Source organism: Pseudorca crassidens, chromosome 11 (assembly GCF_039906515.1).
Source record: "Pseudorca crassidens isolate mPseCra1 chromosome 11, mPseCra1.hap1, whole genome shotgun sequence".
Classification (NCBI taxonomy): Eukaryota; Metazoa; Chordata; class Mammalia; order Artiodactyla; family Delphinidae; genus Pseudorca; species Pseudorca crassidens.
Window position 1 is genome coordinate 85,432,604 of NC_090306.1, and position 16,024 is coordinate 85,448,627.

General features: G+C 40.5%; 1 protein-coding gene across 5 annotated transcripts in view; it reads left to right on the forward strand.

Annotated features, from left to right (window-relative positions):
* GAS2L3 (growth arrest specific 2 like 3) overlaps window positions 1-4,602 on the forward strand; it is a 33,890-nt gene extending 29,288 nt beyond the window's left edge. For all 5 annotated transcript variants that reach the window (XM_067697675.1, XM_067697678.1, XM_067697676.1 and 2 more), the window contains one exon: window positions 211-4,602. In XM_067697675.1, coding sequence (XP_067553776.1) covers window positions 211-1,539 — 1,329 coding nt within the window. In that variant the 3' untranslated portion in view covers window positions 1,540-4,602. The remainder of the gene's footprint in view (window positions 1-210) is intronic.
* Window positions 4,603-16,024: the final 11,422 nt, after the last annotated feature.

A 16,024-nucleotide genomic window follows, 5' to 3' on the forward strand; every position in this document is an offset into this window, starting at 1 on the left:
GGAGGATTCTCTATTGTTAGTTGCATGATTCAATATGAATTAAATTTGTTACTTTAGTAACACAAGAAAGAGACTAGCAATTTATAGTGAAGCTGTTGGCAAATACACTGAATTTCATAGTCACAGACATCACAGACTGTGACTGCTAATGAACCGTAACTGCACCTTACAGTTTTACAGCTTTACTTTTTACTTTCTTTTGGGGGAAAGATGCTTCACGGAAAACATGTCATGGTCCGTGTCGGTGGAGGCTGGGATACTCTTCAAGGATTTTTGCTTAAATATGACCCCTGTCGAATATTACAGTTTGCTACACTAGAACAGAAAATTCTAGCATTTCAAAAAGGAGTTTCTAATGAAAGTGTGCCTGATTCGTCCGCCAGAGCACCTCAGCCTCCTGAAATGAATCCTTTGTCAGCAGTTAGCATGTTTCAGAAACAAAATTCAAAACCTGGCACACCAGTTGGTATTCCAAGGAGCAAAGAGAAGCAGGTACGTCTGCCAGGTGTGTCGCCACCAGCATCTTCCCTGAAAGGAGGCAATCTGGCCTGTGGGTCAGTCCGTTCTAAATTTCCAAATTCTCCAGCAGTGTCCTCTCATCTCAAACTCAGATCTTCAAAGGACGTAACAAAGAAACCGCAGCCTCCTTCAAACGATGCATCATCTGCATCTGCTTCTTTAAATCCAGTAGGTAAAAGCACTTTTTCACCAGCTTTATTAAGAACTGCACCTTGTGTATCTGAGTCGCTGAGAAAATGTATCTCATCACCCAGTACTCCTAAGGCCAAGCTTATTCCAGCCCAGAAGTCAAGAGATGTGCCTGAATCCACACTTTTGCCAAATAAGTGTTCTGGAAAAATTGAACCAAAGCATTTGAAACACCACCATGTGTCTTCCAGGGATTATGCAGTCTCTCACTCAGCTGCACGTTTAAATTCATCATCAAAGTGTCCAAAGCCACCTAAGGCAAATCTGCACGTAAGGCCTAACCCTTCTCCTTCTTTCCAGTCTCCTGCAAAAGTGACAACATCCAGTTCCAAAACGATAACCACGGGTCTGAGAACACAGTCTCAGCCACGTGTTGGAGCTCCGCAAGCGGGGGCAATGCCAGCACAGAAACTTAAGTCAGCCTTGAATTTAAACCAGCCACTTTCTGTATCCTCAGTTGCTCCTGCAAAAGCTGCAGAGAAGTCGAAAGATAATATGGTTTCAGTTGCCAAAAAGCAGCCTCAGAGTAAAATCACATCCCAGAAGACAGGACCCAGCTCCTCCAGGTCCCCGGGCCGTACCCCGCTGTCCATTGTGAGTCTTCCCCAGTCTTCTGCCAAAGCACAACCTGAACCAAAGTCAGCACAGACTGCCACCAAGAGCCAGTGCTTAGCCAAAGGGCTTCCCAAAAGTGGCAAAGCCCCGGCTGCAACCAGGAAGCCACCCTCATCTGGCAAGGAGGCAGTTAGTGGAGATAAAAAACCTGCAAAGAAGAAGGAAGACAATGATCATTATTTTGTTATGACTGGAAGTAAGAAACCTAGAAAATAAACATAATGTGTCATTCTAAGAGAAGAGAGGAAAGAAAGTGAGTGTGTTAGCTGCACACCTTAAAAGTTTCTTCTATTTGTGTTTATCCAAATAGGTTCAGACATTAAGTACAATAAGATGGGGGTAGAGGTTGGGGCGAGGAGGGGCTCATCAGAATTCACACACCTGAATTCACCAGAAGGTACCCTTTTAAGGTGAACAGTGGTAAAATCACCGGGAGATTCTTATTAGTTATAGACATTTATATGATTTTCAGTCCATGACATCTTCGTTAATGTCTGCCCATTAATGGAAATGTAAAGTCAAATAACACTACTAGGTTTATAACTGTAGTTGCTGTATTTTGAATATGTGTTAAATGTGGAGGTTATTACCTGCTAATAGAAACAGAGGTGCTCTTAATATAAGTTACTGCATTTTAGTTTAAAAGCAACGGTTTGGCACTTGTCTTACAAAAGACATCTTATTTTGTTTCCTGTTCAGGATTGCCTGATGGAACAATACTAAGTACCAGTAGCTGCTGCTGATTAGCTTACTGTTACTCTGGGTTTGGTAGAATTGCTATTATTTAAAATTTTTTTAAGCTTTCCAAATCAGAAGGAACTGATTTTTTTAACTGACTTCTATTAACCTTGGTAATATTTTGTTACCAGTATTTTTGGTAAAAAAAATAAAATTAAGGTATTGAAATATAACTTGAAACTTGGAAAAAATTTTTTTCACATATTATTTATAAGAACTTATACCTTATATTTTAGATGGACATTGTGCAATGTGAAAGGGGAAATGATTTAGTAGCTTTTAGCATATTAGAAATATTTTTTAATAGTGTAATTTTCTGTGAGTACAGATATCAATTTTTACATTAAAATAATGTTTAACATCAGAATTATGTTTTAACAATCTTAAAATTAAGGTGATATTAAAGAATATTAAAGTGGTGCTACATAAAAATTCTGTCATGTGATTACTATTTTTCTTTAGCACAATAATACAAGTTTTAATTAGAGGTTTCCAATTATGTTAATTTTCTTCAATAAAGTCATGCTGCCTTCAGTTTTCCAATGGCAAATGGACAGTATGTATGCAGCGTTTTCTATTCTGTAGGCAGATTCTCCAAGGAACTTACCCAGATCATGTAGTGGCTATATAGACTGTCGATCTGGGATGATATTTGTAAATAATATGTTTTTTAATAGATTGTGACTATTTAAAAAATTGTTAATGTACTTTCAGAAGTTTTAGGGGTGTGTTTAATAACTTTACAGTATTATCAGCTATCACAGGTTATTTTCAGTATTGAGGTCTGTGTTTCCCTATTTTAAACTAAAATGTGTCTTCTAAAGAAAAATAACGGTTCACACAAATGTGCAATCGTAGAATAAGCATCTTAAGCTGACTACTGATGTTTGTAGATTTTAAAGCAAGAAACTTTTGTATAAAAGTGAGCTATCTTTTGTCTGAGAAATACAGTTAAAATCAAAGCTGCGTGCAGGCTAGTTTTTGAAATAATTGATGCTTCTCTTCTTAAAAGAGACAGTCACCAAATATTTAGTTGAGTTCCACTGTTGATCTGGGCATTGAGGGAGATAATATTTACATCTTTGGAAAGTGAAGTCAGTGTTCAAGAAGTACCAGAAGGGGCTTCCCTGGTGGCGCAGTGGTTGAGAGTCCTCCTGCCAATGCAGGGGACACGGGTTCGGGCCCTGGTCTGGGAAGATCCCACATGCCGCGGAGCAACTAGGCCCATGAGCCACAACTACTGAGCCTGTGTGTCTGGAGCTTGTGCTCCGCAACAGGAGAAGCCGCGACAGTGAGAGGCCCGCGCACCACAATGAGGAGTGGCCCCTGCTTGCCACAACTAGAGAAAGCCCACGCACAGAAACGAAGACCCAACACAGCCAAAATTTAATTAATTAATTAATTTTTAAAAAAAGAAAGCAAAACCAAGTAAAATTCATTAAAAAAAAACAAAAACCAAGAAGTACCAGAAGCTTTACATTTTTAGTGATGAGAAATATTTAATGCATCCTTCAAAGAGGAAGAATTTTACCTTTAAGAAGGAGTTTATTCCTTTGTAAGACCAAACAATTCTGTATCAGTAACTTCTGGAATAAAAGTATCATCTGGCAGTTCCAAGAACTGGTTTTATTTTTTTGAAAAATTGTAAGTTAATTCATAAATAGCCCTATCTTCATCAGGCTACTGATGGTAGGAAGTTCCAACTCCTATAGTTCTGTTATAATTTCACACTTGGTACAGTGAGAATATTCTTGAAATACACATTTTATCCAGGATTCATGATCAGGGAATTTCTCCAATTATATTCACATTGGATGAATTTTTATTTATATATAGCTTACTCTTCCAAAATAAATTTCTTTTTTAAAGTAAGCAGTGGCTGAAAGATACTTTCTTCAAATATATTTTGAAATGCCCTTAAAGACCTAGTGTTTCTAATTGTTTTCACAATTTTAAAAGTACATTGTTGAAGTTAGAAAGAAATTATTTCTTCTTAATAATAGTGCAAGATTTTAAAAGTTTCTTTTTGTTTAATATTTAGTAAAATGAATATTAAGCTTAAATTACTGATGTACCTGGAAGAAGAAATAATGTGTACTTTAAAAAAGAATGAAATATTTAAATTTTTCGTTTCTATAATTTAACGTGACTAACATATCAAATAAATCTTCAGAGGAAAATGAAATGCTGATTATTTTTGCATTGTTTGAGCTTACACTAGGTGTTTAAGGCTTATATCTTTAAAATGCTTTGATAAATTAGATGATCTCTAACTTTCCTCTCCACACTGAGTTAACAATTCTTAATGGATAAGGGAAATTTTTTGAGAAAAGAAATTACTGTTCCTTCTGCAATATATATCTGATACAAAAATCTGTTACTTCTTTAAAAGGCTTTGTTACAAGTTGTCATGATACAGTCATATCCAGGTTTACATACTGACTCCATTTGAATCCAAATTTGTGTATATTTTCTTGTGCCAGCAGTGTTTGTATCAGATTTTAACTTATATTTTCTCAAGTATTAAAGTTTAAACATATATACCAAGTCCTCAGTTTACATTTTTGTGTGTTGTGAATACATTCTGATCACTTGGTTCATGTCAGAAGTTACATATATGAAGCATTCATAATTTGAGGATCGTTTTAATTTTATTGCTATTTAAAATGCCCTTCTGATACCTGTGGAATTTATTTCACTGCTCCTAGGAGATTATCAAGGTTTTGCCATTAATAACGGTATTTGTTCCGCAAGTTGTTGTATCTGCTAGAAGTTTGTCTCAGTAAGGCTAGACTCATATTTAATAATCTCTGATGACAGAAATAATTTATAAGTTATGAAAGCAGAATTCTATAGATCACATAAGTATTGTGTTCACAGAAGGCTACTGACAGTAGGAATTTCCAATTCCTGCAATTCTGTTTTAATTTCACACTTTGATACAGTGAGAATATTCCTGAAATATTCATTTTATCCTATATTCATGATCAGAGCAATTATAAAAAGCAGTTAATTAAATATGTATTTTCTGTGATGTTTCCAAATGAAAACAAAAACACCACTTAGACAAAATCAAAATTCTTATTATATTTTCCTAATCATTTGTGAATGTAAAAATTTTAAACAAGTTCATTTTATGAAATTTTGGGGAATATTAGGAAACTATTAATGAAACACTTGCCAGTAAATCTGAAAATATAAAGACACATATTTTATTCAATTAGCTATTTTCCTATAAATATACTGTTTTGTTCCTGTAGAAAAACACAATATGACTCGATCTTGAAAAAATAATACATGCAAAGATTTAGCTATAAGGATGTTAGTCATAACACATCATTAATATTGTTACGACCATAAAATAGAACACGATACAGACATTAAAAAATGATGTAGGTGTTGATTCTTTTTTCCTTTCCCTTTTTTTTTTAAACCTTTTGGTTTATTTATCTTCATGTAGATTACGTAACAAAGTTTATTTCAGTAGTCACTTAAAACTAAATTCCTGAATTCTCACATTGTGTAGAAATATCACAGGAATCCTTTCTGGGTTGAGCAAGACGTTTGTATCAGTTCATGAGGTATAGTGATATATTCTTGAAGTTGGCTGTGGCTATAGCCAGTTTGCATATCTGAATATGATGACAGTACTTTTGATTAGTCACAGCCACTGGTGAGGATAATTGACTAATTTAAAAAATGCAAAAAAAAAAAAAAAAAAAAAATGCTCGGCAAACACTTGGGATTTATCTTAAAAGATGTATGTATGGTGATGAAGTGATTTGTTTTGAGAGATGGCAATGATAAAACAATATATAATATTTCTGAATTGTCTGTGTTCTGCCAGGCACAATACTTATTGCATGGTGTGTGAAAGGATTTTTTCCTGAGGAAATGTTGTGGTAGAGTTTGAAGAAGCCTGCAGATATGACCTGCTTATTTCTGGAGGGGAATGGACAGGAGAGGGGAAGAGGGCACTAATAAGAGAGGCCTTGAAGTTATGGATTTCTTCCATTACATTAAATAACAGAAAATGCTGCACTTTTACAGAAGAAAAATGTTACTATCTTACTATCCAGGTTTTTGTTTTGAAATATTTATTTTTGGGGTTTGAGAAGATACTCAGCGCATCATGTATAGACTTAGATTAGCAAGGGTCCTGCTACTGCCTTATTCAAACTCAGCCCAGGGAGTCTGTTGATAGAGCAGAGCGTGTTAACTACTGAAGTCACACCAACCTGTGAGCAGCAGACGGAAGTCAAGGCAGTGGTCCCAGGGAGCTGTGTGAGTTACCCCGAGCGCTGGCCCCTTCAGTGGGTCCTAAATGCATGGGGTCTAGCCCAGCAGATTCCTTGTATTACCTGTATTGATGATTATTCCAAAGCAATCTACTCAACCACAAGGCACCGAAACACCAACTCACTCATTTGCTCATTTAGCAAACATTTTTTCTGAGTGTCTGTGGCAGACACTAAGCTAGATGCTAGGGATGCAGTAGTAAGAGCGGTCAGTGCTCTCCAGGAGAGGACAGTCTTCATTCAAGTGGTTAAAAAAAAAGAAAAAAAAAAGTATGATGTTCTTTTTGACTGTAGCCCACTCAGTTCTTTCTGGGATAAGATACCTTGGTGAAAACCGTCTGTCTTTTCTCATATTGCTTCCGATCAGGAGCCCATAGAAAAAAGTGAAAAACTTGTATTTGTATCTGAGCCTTGAGAACAAGAGTCATTCACCACCAACTGTTTCTCAGAAAATAGAGCAGAAAGAATCACGTCCTAAACAAGGGATGGGAAACAAAGAAATCTGGGCTTTCTCTGGATAAGCCGTCAAGAAGCACACATCTCTAATACAAGGATGCTCTTCTAACTCTAGAATGTTTCCTGTGACAGTGGGGATTGATTCCCACCCTGACCCATCCACAAACTCCACCTTGGCCTTAACAAGTGTGCCACAGACCGAGGTGGGATCTCAAACCAGCTGCCTGTGGGAAGGCTGGTCTCCCTCCAGCCGCCTCAGTTATGCTGGAGGAACACAGCTTCGAGCAGATGCTCCCTGTGATTTGACATCTCAGTGCCTCCTCCTACTGCCTCAGCAGGTGATAGGAAAATTGTCCTGTAAAATGCATTGCTGTGACTCACAGAACAGCACCTTCTGGGCCTTTGCAGAATCTTCCTGGCTGGCCTGTAGCCCCAAGGGACCCATAGGTGTCCTGGGAAGACCTGGTGTGTTAGGTCAGCTCTTTTGGTTGCAAGAAATAGATTTATTTCAGTTCTCTTTAGTACTGTGTTGTTTTATGGATACACAGAACCTAAAGGACGAGAGGAATCCGGCAGCAACCCAGAAATATCTGTTCAGTGAACCTCACAGAAATTGGAACTGGAGTCGTTGAGAATGGGGAGCTCTAGAGACAGGTAATCTCATCTCCCTTCTGCAGCCCGAGTTCCCCCCCTTCACTGTGGTTCTCTGCCAGGAACATACTCTAGCCAGCCTCCAACCTTCTGATCCTCTTTGTGGGTTTTCTTGCATCTTTGAAAAAACCCAGCCAACCAACCAACCAACCAACCAACCAACCAACCAAACAAAACCTACCTGATACCATTTACCCGTTCAAAGTCTCAAGAGAGAATTTGATTGGTTTAGTTAATTACCATTGTTCTATTTTGGGCAGTTTTTTGCTCCAGGCCACTGCACAGGTCACTAGTCAACCAATGAGTTGGCTGCCCTCCATATACCCATCCCCTTTGATGAACCAGCATGGTGAACAGATAGGTCACGTGGTCTAGAGCATGGCTACCTTGATGTAAGGAATAGCTTGGTTCACTTGTCTTAGCAGAAGCTGCAGCCAGTTTTCCTTAAAAGGCTAGGCATGACTGATTTGTCCAGTTCTCTTGGTAAAGAAGCCCAGAGTTGGGTTGAATTTGGCCTGAGCTACCTAGGGAGGTCTCTTTGCATCAAGGAGCCATCAATTTCCAGCACTGACCTTTTCTTTCAAGGTTATTGAGGCCAATATGACCTCCAAAATCCAAATCTGCACTTTTGATGGCTGGAAATGCTCAAGTACATGGATGTTACTGAGGACAAGTATAAATAATGTTCAGCAATGTTTGTTTTATCCCTGGATCTTGGAGACTCACCAGCTTTCCCTGAATTGGCCCACTCTGGGATATTTCAAAGCCTTTTTCTGAGTGGGAGAGAGAATGTTCTAGACCCTCGCTTCCCAATTTCTAAAGAAGCCTCTCCAACCCTTACACTACAGTGTCAAAACAATCAATTGATTTATCAATTTTTTAAAACCATCAGTGAAACCAGTGCTTGGGAATCATGTTATAAAACAATGGATCTTTTGACTTTTTCTGTTGATGGTTTTGGTATTTTATAGACACCGTCTGAGATGCCCAGAATGTATTTTATCAGCCAGAATTATTTCTAACCCTGAAATTCTGTCCCAGTATGATTTTCAATGACTCCTTGAAAGTATTCAAGGGCTTTTACCTGTGCTGAGTCTGATTGTTTTTTCCCTAAGAAATTCCTATTAGATGAAATGGCACAGCTGCATAAGATAAATTAGGATTGATTTTTATTTACTAACACTAGTTTTGAAGCTGGTAGAGATGTTAAATGTATTCATCAATGCCTGTTTGCCTCCTTGGAAACCAGAGCTTTGCTGTTCCTTACAATTCTTCTTTGCTGTTTAAGTGATTGCAGGAAAAAAAAAAAAAAACTATTAGTAGATTTCACCACCATATTTAGAGCTTATCCTAAAACCTGAAGGGGTTCTGAAATCATACTTAAATAGAACTCACTTTGTGCCAGATGCTGTTCTAAATGCTTTATGTGTAGTAACTTATTTAATTTTTACAACTCTGTGAGGTAGACTCTATTACTATCCCCATTTTATAGATGAGAAAACTGAGGCACTGAGGAGATGTTTCTTCCATTCTTCTGTGTGTTAAATTAGAAGGCCTGACACTTAATCATCTCAGCAAATACTTGATCATCAGCTCTTTAGCTTTCTCCAGAAGTGATTCACTGGGCAGAGAAGTGTGCTGGCCACAAATTGCGTGTCACAAGTGTCTCCTAGTTAGGTGTGTTGGCAGTGTATCCAGTGTGTCTGATCTGTGGTATGCTGGTGTACACAGCAGTAACACAGCCCTTGGCCTCCTCCAGAGCCGAGGCTAACCAGCTATACCTTCTCTTACATCCAATTTCTCTTTTCCCCAGCCTTTCCCCCTTAATCCTACAAACATGCTCAAGTCTCTAATCATACTTTCTCTCTTCTTTTTCTCCCACATCCCCAAGTGGCCACCACATGTTGGTCAGGATGGGCTAGGCTTTGCTGCAAAAAAGAAAACACTTTTCATGGCTTATAGCAACAAAGGTTTTACTCCTCAGACATGCTAGATGTCCATCAGGGACATCTAGGGCTCTGCTCATCTTAGTTGCTTGGGGACCCAGGTTGATGGAAGCTCCATCTTGACAAACACTAAAGGGATTACTGTGGCAGGGAGGAGGGGCATGGGAATGGCCAGCCCCTCCTTTCTGAAATTCCTCCCTTGGTCCTCGTGACGCGATTCTGATTTTTCTCATGATTCTCTGATCCCTCACTCCTGTGTTCTGACTTGTGTTCCGTCTCTGCCCTTTTCATGTAGCTACTCCCTAAGGACCATTTATTCCTTGGCCCTCTTCTAACAAAAAAATATTTCCCTCCTTCTCTTCCTTCCTTCTTTCCTTCCTTCCTTTTTCTTTTCTTCCTTCCTTCCTCCCTCCCTCCCTTCCCTTCTCTTTCTTTTTCTTTCTTTCTTTCTTTCTTTCTTTCTTTCTTTCTTTCTTTCTTTCTTTCTTTCTTTCCTTTCTTTCTTTCTTTCTTTCTTTCTTTCTCTTTCTTTCTCTTTCTCTCTTTCCCCTCCCTCCCTCCCTCCCTCCCTTTCTTTCTTTCTTTCTTTCTTTCTCTTTCCTCCTTTCTTCCTTTCTTCTTCCCTTCCTCCCTCCCCCCTCCCTCCCTCCCACCCTTCCTTCCAGTTCTGTGTGAATGATTTCCAGATCTTTATTTTCAGCCCAGTTTCCCTGAGTCCCACTTCCACTGTCAGTAGCCATCAGCCTTCTCCCATTACTAACTCAAAATCTCTTACCTAAAAAGAAAATTTCCATCTCCACCAAATCTACTCTTCCTCCCAACTCCCCTATTTCTGTTGACATCCCCTTCTCTCCTCATATTGAAACTTGCAAATAATTTTAGAATGTGTCTCAAATCCATCCCCCTCCCTGTGGTACTTCCCAAGTTCACGGCCTTCTCACCTCTCTCCGGGAAGACAATAGCCTCCCAATAGCTCTTGACCACGCTTTCAGCCTCTCTGCATGGCTCAAGGCTGCACATTGTACAGCTCTAGGAGCATCATTCACGGTGTATTCTAGGTCAATGGCTCCCTCTGGAGTTGTGCAGTTGCCCTGCAGGTCCACACTGAGCCCACAGTAATCTACCTACAACTCAACTTGAATCCTGACACACCACTGCTCAAAAACCTTCCTGGGCTTCCATTCCAACCTGAATAAAGGCCAAATGCCTTGGCTCTATTCCCCCCACAGGCCCCAATGGGAGTCACCCTCTCTCTTCTGTCTCCTACAGCAAATGGCATTTTCTACCCTGCTTTATAGTGATTTAAGAATAGTTTTCTTCACTTACTCTATGAGTGAGAAGGTAAATTAATTGAGGGATTAAATTAGTAAATATTATTTGTTGCTAATGGTAGAAAAACTCAAGCCAAAATGGCTTAAGTTTTAAAAGAGAATATCTTGGCTCGCGTACATGAGAATTACAGCGGGTGTGTCTTACTGCTTCAGGAATAGCAGGATGCGGGGCTCAGCATAGATCCTCGGGACTCCTTCCCTCTCTTTCCACCTCAGGAAGCTGAAACCACAGCAGGCCAGTCTGGCGGGAGCCACAGCCAAGGAGGAGAGGAGAGCTGCTGCCAGAGATGCTGCCCACTGCACTAGAAGAGGAGGGACACTCTGGCGTCCCCCTTCTCCTGTCCTCTAGTGGCCCACTGCTGCCTTCCATTGGCTGATGCTGGAGTCTAGGAAACACAGCCTGAAGGGGAAAGGGAAGAGGTGGGTCTGAGAGCAAACAGGTGAGTCACCAGCACAAGTACCTCGCTCAAAGTCACACAACGGTAAGTGGTGGAGCCTGTCTTGAGCCATAGCTGAAGTTCTGAATCCTGCCACTCCTGCTGCAGCCAGCACAAAAGAGTATTCCAGCCAGAGGCATCTGTGTGAGCAAAGGTAGCAAAGTCTGGAACACGTATGGAAATAGCAGAGGGTTCCTTTGAGCTACAGTGTAAGGCGCTTGCAGAGGAACAGCAGGGACTAGGATCCATACTAGGTAAAATCTAAAGGCCTGGCTCAAGAATTCGGCCTTGGTTCAGGAAGCGAAAGGAAAGTTATCAGAGGCAAGAGTCAAGGTAATTTATTTATAGCTATAACGATGTCAGAGAGAGGAAGGAAATGCTTGGACTCTCTTCAAACAATCAAGATACAAAGTGAAATAATTCTCAAGAGTAAAAATTACAAGCATAGGGCTTCCCTGGTGGCGCAGTGGTTGAGAGTCCGCCTGCCGATGCAGGGGACATGGGTTCGTGCCCCGGTCTGGGAAGATCCCACATGCCGCGGAGCAGCTGGGCCCGTGAGCCATGACCGTTGAGCCTGCGTGTCCGGAGCCTGTGTTCCGCAACGGGAGAGGCCACAACGGTGAGAGGCCACAATGGTGAGAGGCCTGCGTACTCCAAAAAAAAAAAAAAAAAAATTACAAACATAATAAAGAGTTGCTTTTTTCCTAATTTTTGTATAGTTGCCATCTTTGATACTGGTAATAGAAATTAGGAAATCAGAAGCAACAAAAACAAAAATAAACAAGTGGGACTACATCAAAGGAAAAACTGCACAGCAAAGGAAACCATTAACGAAATGAAAAGGCAACCTATCGAATGGGAGAAAATATTTGCAAATCATGTATTTGATAAGGGGTTAACAGGCAAAATATATGAAGCGCTCATACAACTCAATAGCAAAAGAACAATCCAATTAAAAAATGGGCAGAAGACCTGAATAGATGTTTCTCGAAAGCAGACATGTGGATGGCCAACAGACACATGAAAAGATGCTCAACGTCACTAATCATCAGGGAAATGCAAATCAAGATCAAGATGAGATATCACCACACACCTGTTAGAATGGCTATTATCCAAAAGACAAGAAATAAGTGTTGGCCATGATGTGGAGAAAAGGGAACCCTTGTACATGGTTGGTAGGAATGTAAATTGGTGTAGCCACTATGGAAAACAGTATGGAGGTTCCTCAAAAAACTAAAAATAGAGTTACCATATGATCCAACAATTCTATTTCTGGCTATATAACTGAAAAAAATGAAAGTGCTAACTTGAAAAGATATATGCACCCCAACTTTCATAGCAGCATTATTTATAATAGCCCATATATGGAAGCAACCTAGGTGCCCCCCAGTGGACGAATGGATAAAGAAGTGCCATATAAACGTATGATTTATAATTATGGGATATTACTCAGCCATAAAATAGATGGAAACGTTGCCATTTGCAACAACATGGATGGACCTTGAGGGCATTATGATAAGTGAAATTAATCAGACAGACAAGTACCATCTGATCTCTCATATATGGAAGCTAAAAAAAAAATGAAAAACAAAAAAGAACAAGGAAACGAGTCTCCACTCTCTTTGCAGTACCTAACAAACTACTTAGCACCTAACAGATGCTCAATAAATATTTGTGGAAAATATGAATTTAAAAAAAGTGTGGTAATGGTAGATCAAATGCAGAGAATTTAGAAATAGATCCACGCAAATACACCCAATTAATTTTTGACAAAAGTGCAAAAGAAATCCAATGGAGGGGAGATAGCTTTTTAACAAGTGGATTAATTGTGGTATATTCTTAAAATTGAGTAGTACAACAGCAATAACTGCTGCTACACACAACAACATAACGAATCTTACAGATAAAATGATTGTCAAAAGTAGCCATATACGAGAGCTTAATAACAACAAATAGGAATGAACATTCATTCAGTCAAGTGAGGACCTACTATGAGCTGGGCTCTGAGTCGAGGCTTTAGAGCATGTCAACATGAATAATTTGTTGGGCTCTTCTTATGTTTTCCTTTCCTTTTGAAGTTGCAGGAGAACACCCCATGTAATGACGTTTGATCTGAAAAGAGATCTGTGGTATCCAGAAAATACACAAAATGATTGTTCACTTTGTTCTCATTTTGTGGTTTTAAATCTCAAGGTCATATGCTCTGGCTGGCTTTATTTGAAGTTAAATGGCTTGACCTCACTTGCAAATGAATGGAATGTGCACAAAAAAAGAAATGTCAGCTGAGAAGGAAAATGCCTCTGGGTGAGGGCAGTAAACTGGGAGATTTTACATCTTTTTTTTTTTTAATTTATTTATTTGGCTGCGCTGGGTCTTAGTTGCGGCACATGGGATCTTCATTGCCGCGTGCGAGATCTTCATTGTGGCGTGTGGAATCTTTAGTTATGGGATGAGACTGAGTTAGTGATTAAGCCCCTTGATACTGCCATTTGTTTAATCACAAACTGAGGATACTTGTTATTTAATAATATGTATATCATCATCATCTTCAACGGCACAGATACGCCAACTAAAGGTCTGGCTGTGAGCCATACAACATTAGGCATGTCACAAAGGGGACACTAAATATTATATAAACTGGGTTCCTGAAGGTGGCTAGCTTTACAAATTTTAATCAATAGGCAGTGAGTCAAAAAATATGAATCCCTAGGTGGTTGTAAAGTTTAGTTCAGCTTCCCTGCCATGACCTTACACTTGCAACCCGTTCACTCATGCATTCATTCAACATTTATTAAGTACTTTCTCTCTTCCATGATTTCAACAAAGATCTATTACTGGCACATATGTGCTCGGCTTTGGGTAATGGTGAATAAAATAGATATGAGTCGACCCTAATAGAAGTACTGTTTACGCCCACGGTTTGACAGAGATCGTGCTGTCCAAAAACTCACTCTTTAGCAGGAAGACAAACTGGTAAGCCAACCCGCAGACACAATGTCATGAGTGTATGGAGGTGTTCACTGGGAATAGCGGTAAGCTCTCCCTGTGTCATGGGAAGGCTTCTCTAAGAAGCTAATGCAGTAGCTGGACCTTGAAAGAAAAACGAGAGATTTCAGACATTTGGGGAAACATGTTTTTTTAAATTAATTAATTGATTTGTGGCACGCGGGCCTCTCACTGTCGTGGCCTCTCCCATTGCGGAGCGCAGGCTCCGGACGCGCAGGCTCAGCGGCCATGGCTCACGGGCCCAGCCGCTCCGCGGCATGTGGGATCTTCCCGGACCGGGGCACGAACACGTGTCCCCTGCATCGGCAGGCGGACTCTCAACCACTGCGCCACCAGGGAAGCCCGGGAAACATGTTTTGAGTAGAGCGAGTGGCAGGATGCTGAGGCATGGGAATGTGAAACATGCACGGTTTGGAATGCAGAGCTCTGAGGGCGTGGGGACGGGGGCAAAGCTAGGCCATGTGAGGCCTTGTGAACCATGTCTTGGAACTCGGATTTTATTGTGAGGCGTATGGAGGCGGTTGATGGTTGTGAAACAGAGAAGTGACATGATCAGGTTTGCCTTTTAGGAAAACCATCTACCAACATTGTGACTCCAGGAGCTACTAGAGAGACTGGATCAGTGCAACTTGGCCACTCCCTGGATGCAGGTGTGTGTGTGGAGGTGACAGGGTATGCGGGGGGGCGTCTAGGAGACTCCCAGGCTTCTGGCTTTTTGCAGCAGCCTCTGTTTGACCCCCAGACTCCAGACTTTTCACACTAAACGCATTCTGCAGGTGACAACCAGACCTATCTTCCTGGAATGGATCTTTTGTCATGTTGCTTCCTTGTTACAAAACATTCAGTCAGGATTTCTCACTCCACAAATACGAATTTCTGAGCTTCCTTCCAAGGCCCTTTGTTGGGTCTACTCTCTGGTTCCAACTTTAAATCCTTCTGCTCACCAGAACGCTCCTCTTTCCATTGCTGCAAAGACATTCCTTTCTCTTCCGTCTCGCTGTCCCTGTATCTTCCTTCTGGATACCTTAAGCACACCATCCTCCAAGTCTAGCCTAGCTTCATCGCCCTCATATGGCCTTCTCTGACCACTTCATGCCTCACTGATCCGCTGTATCTTCATCTACTGCAGTTTGGAGCTAAGTACGTAAGACTAGAATATGAGCCTCACAAGGGCAGGGATTTTGTTTATTTCACTGCTACATTCCCACGCTTGGGAACAGTGCCTGGAACATGGTAGGTATTTGATAAACATTTGCTGAATGAATGAATGATTATTCGGTCCTCCATAAATATTTAAGAAAGAAAACATTCTCAAGAAATAGAACATTTGATGGATCTGATCACTAAGTCAACCAGCATATACTGAGTGATTGCTCTGTGACAAGCATTGTGATGGTTTCTGTGTATTCAGAAAGTAATTACGGGCTTCCCTGGTGGCGCAGTGGTTGCGAGTCTGCCTGCCGATGCAGGGGACACGGGTTCGTGCCCCAGTCCGGGAAGATCCCACATGCCGCAGAGCGGCTGGGCCCGTGAGCCATGGCCGCTGAGCCTGCGCGTCCGGAGCCTGTGCTCTACAACGGGAGAGGCCACAACAGTGAGAGGCCCGCGTAGCGCAAAAAAAAAAAAAAAAAAAAAAAAAAAATTACACCTGGAGTCCACAGTGAGAACAAAGTCATTATCCTACAGATCAGAATCTGATGAATATTTACATTTTAGCACACATAAACATCAGTAGGGAACAGCACAAACAATTTTTGTTAAAAAACCCCACAGAATTTCATGTCCCTTAGATTTCAAAGTTTTGTTTTCAAAGACTTATTTTCAAAGTCTGATAATAC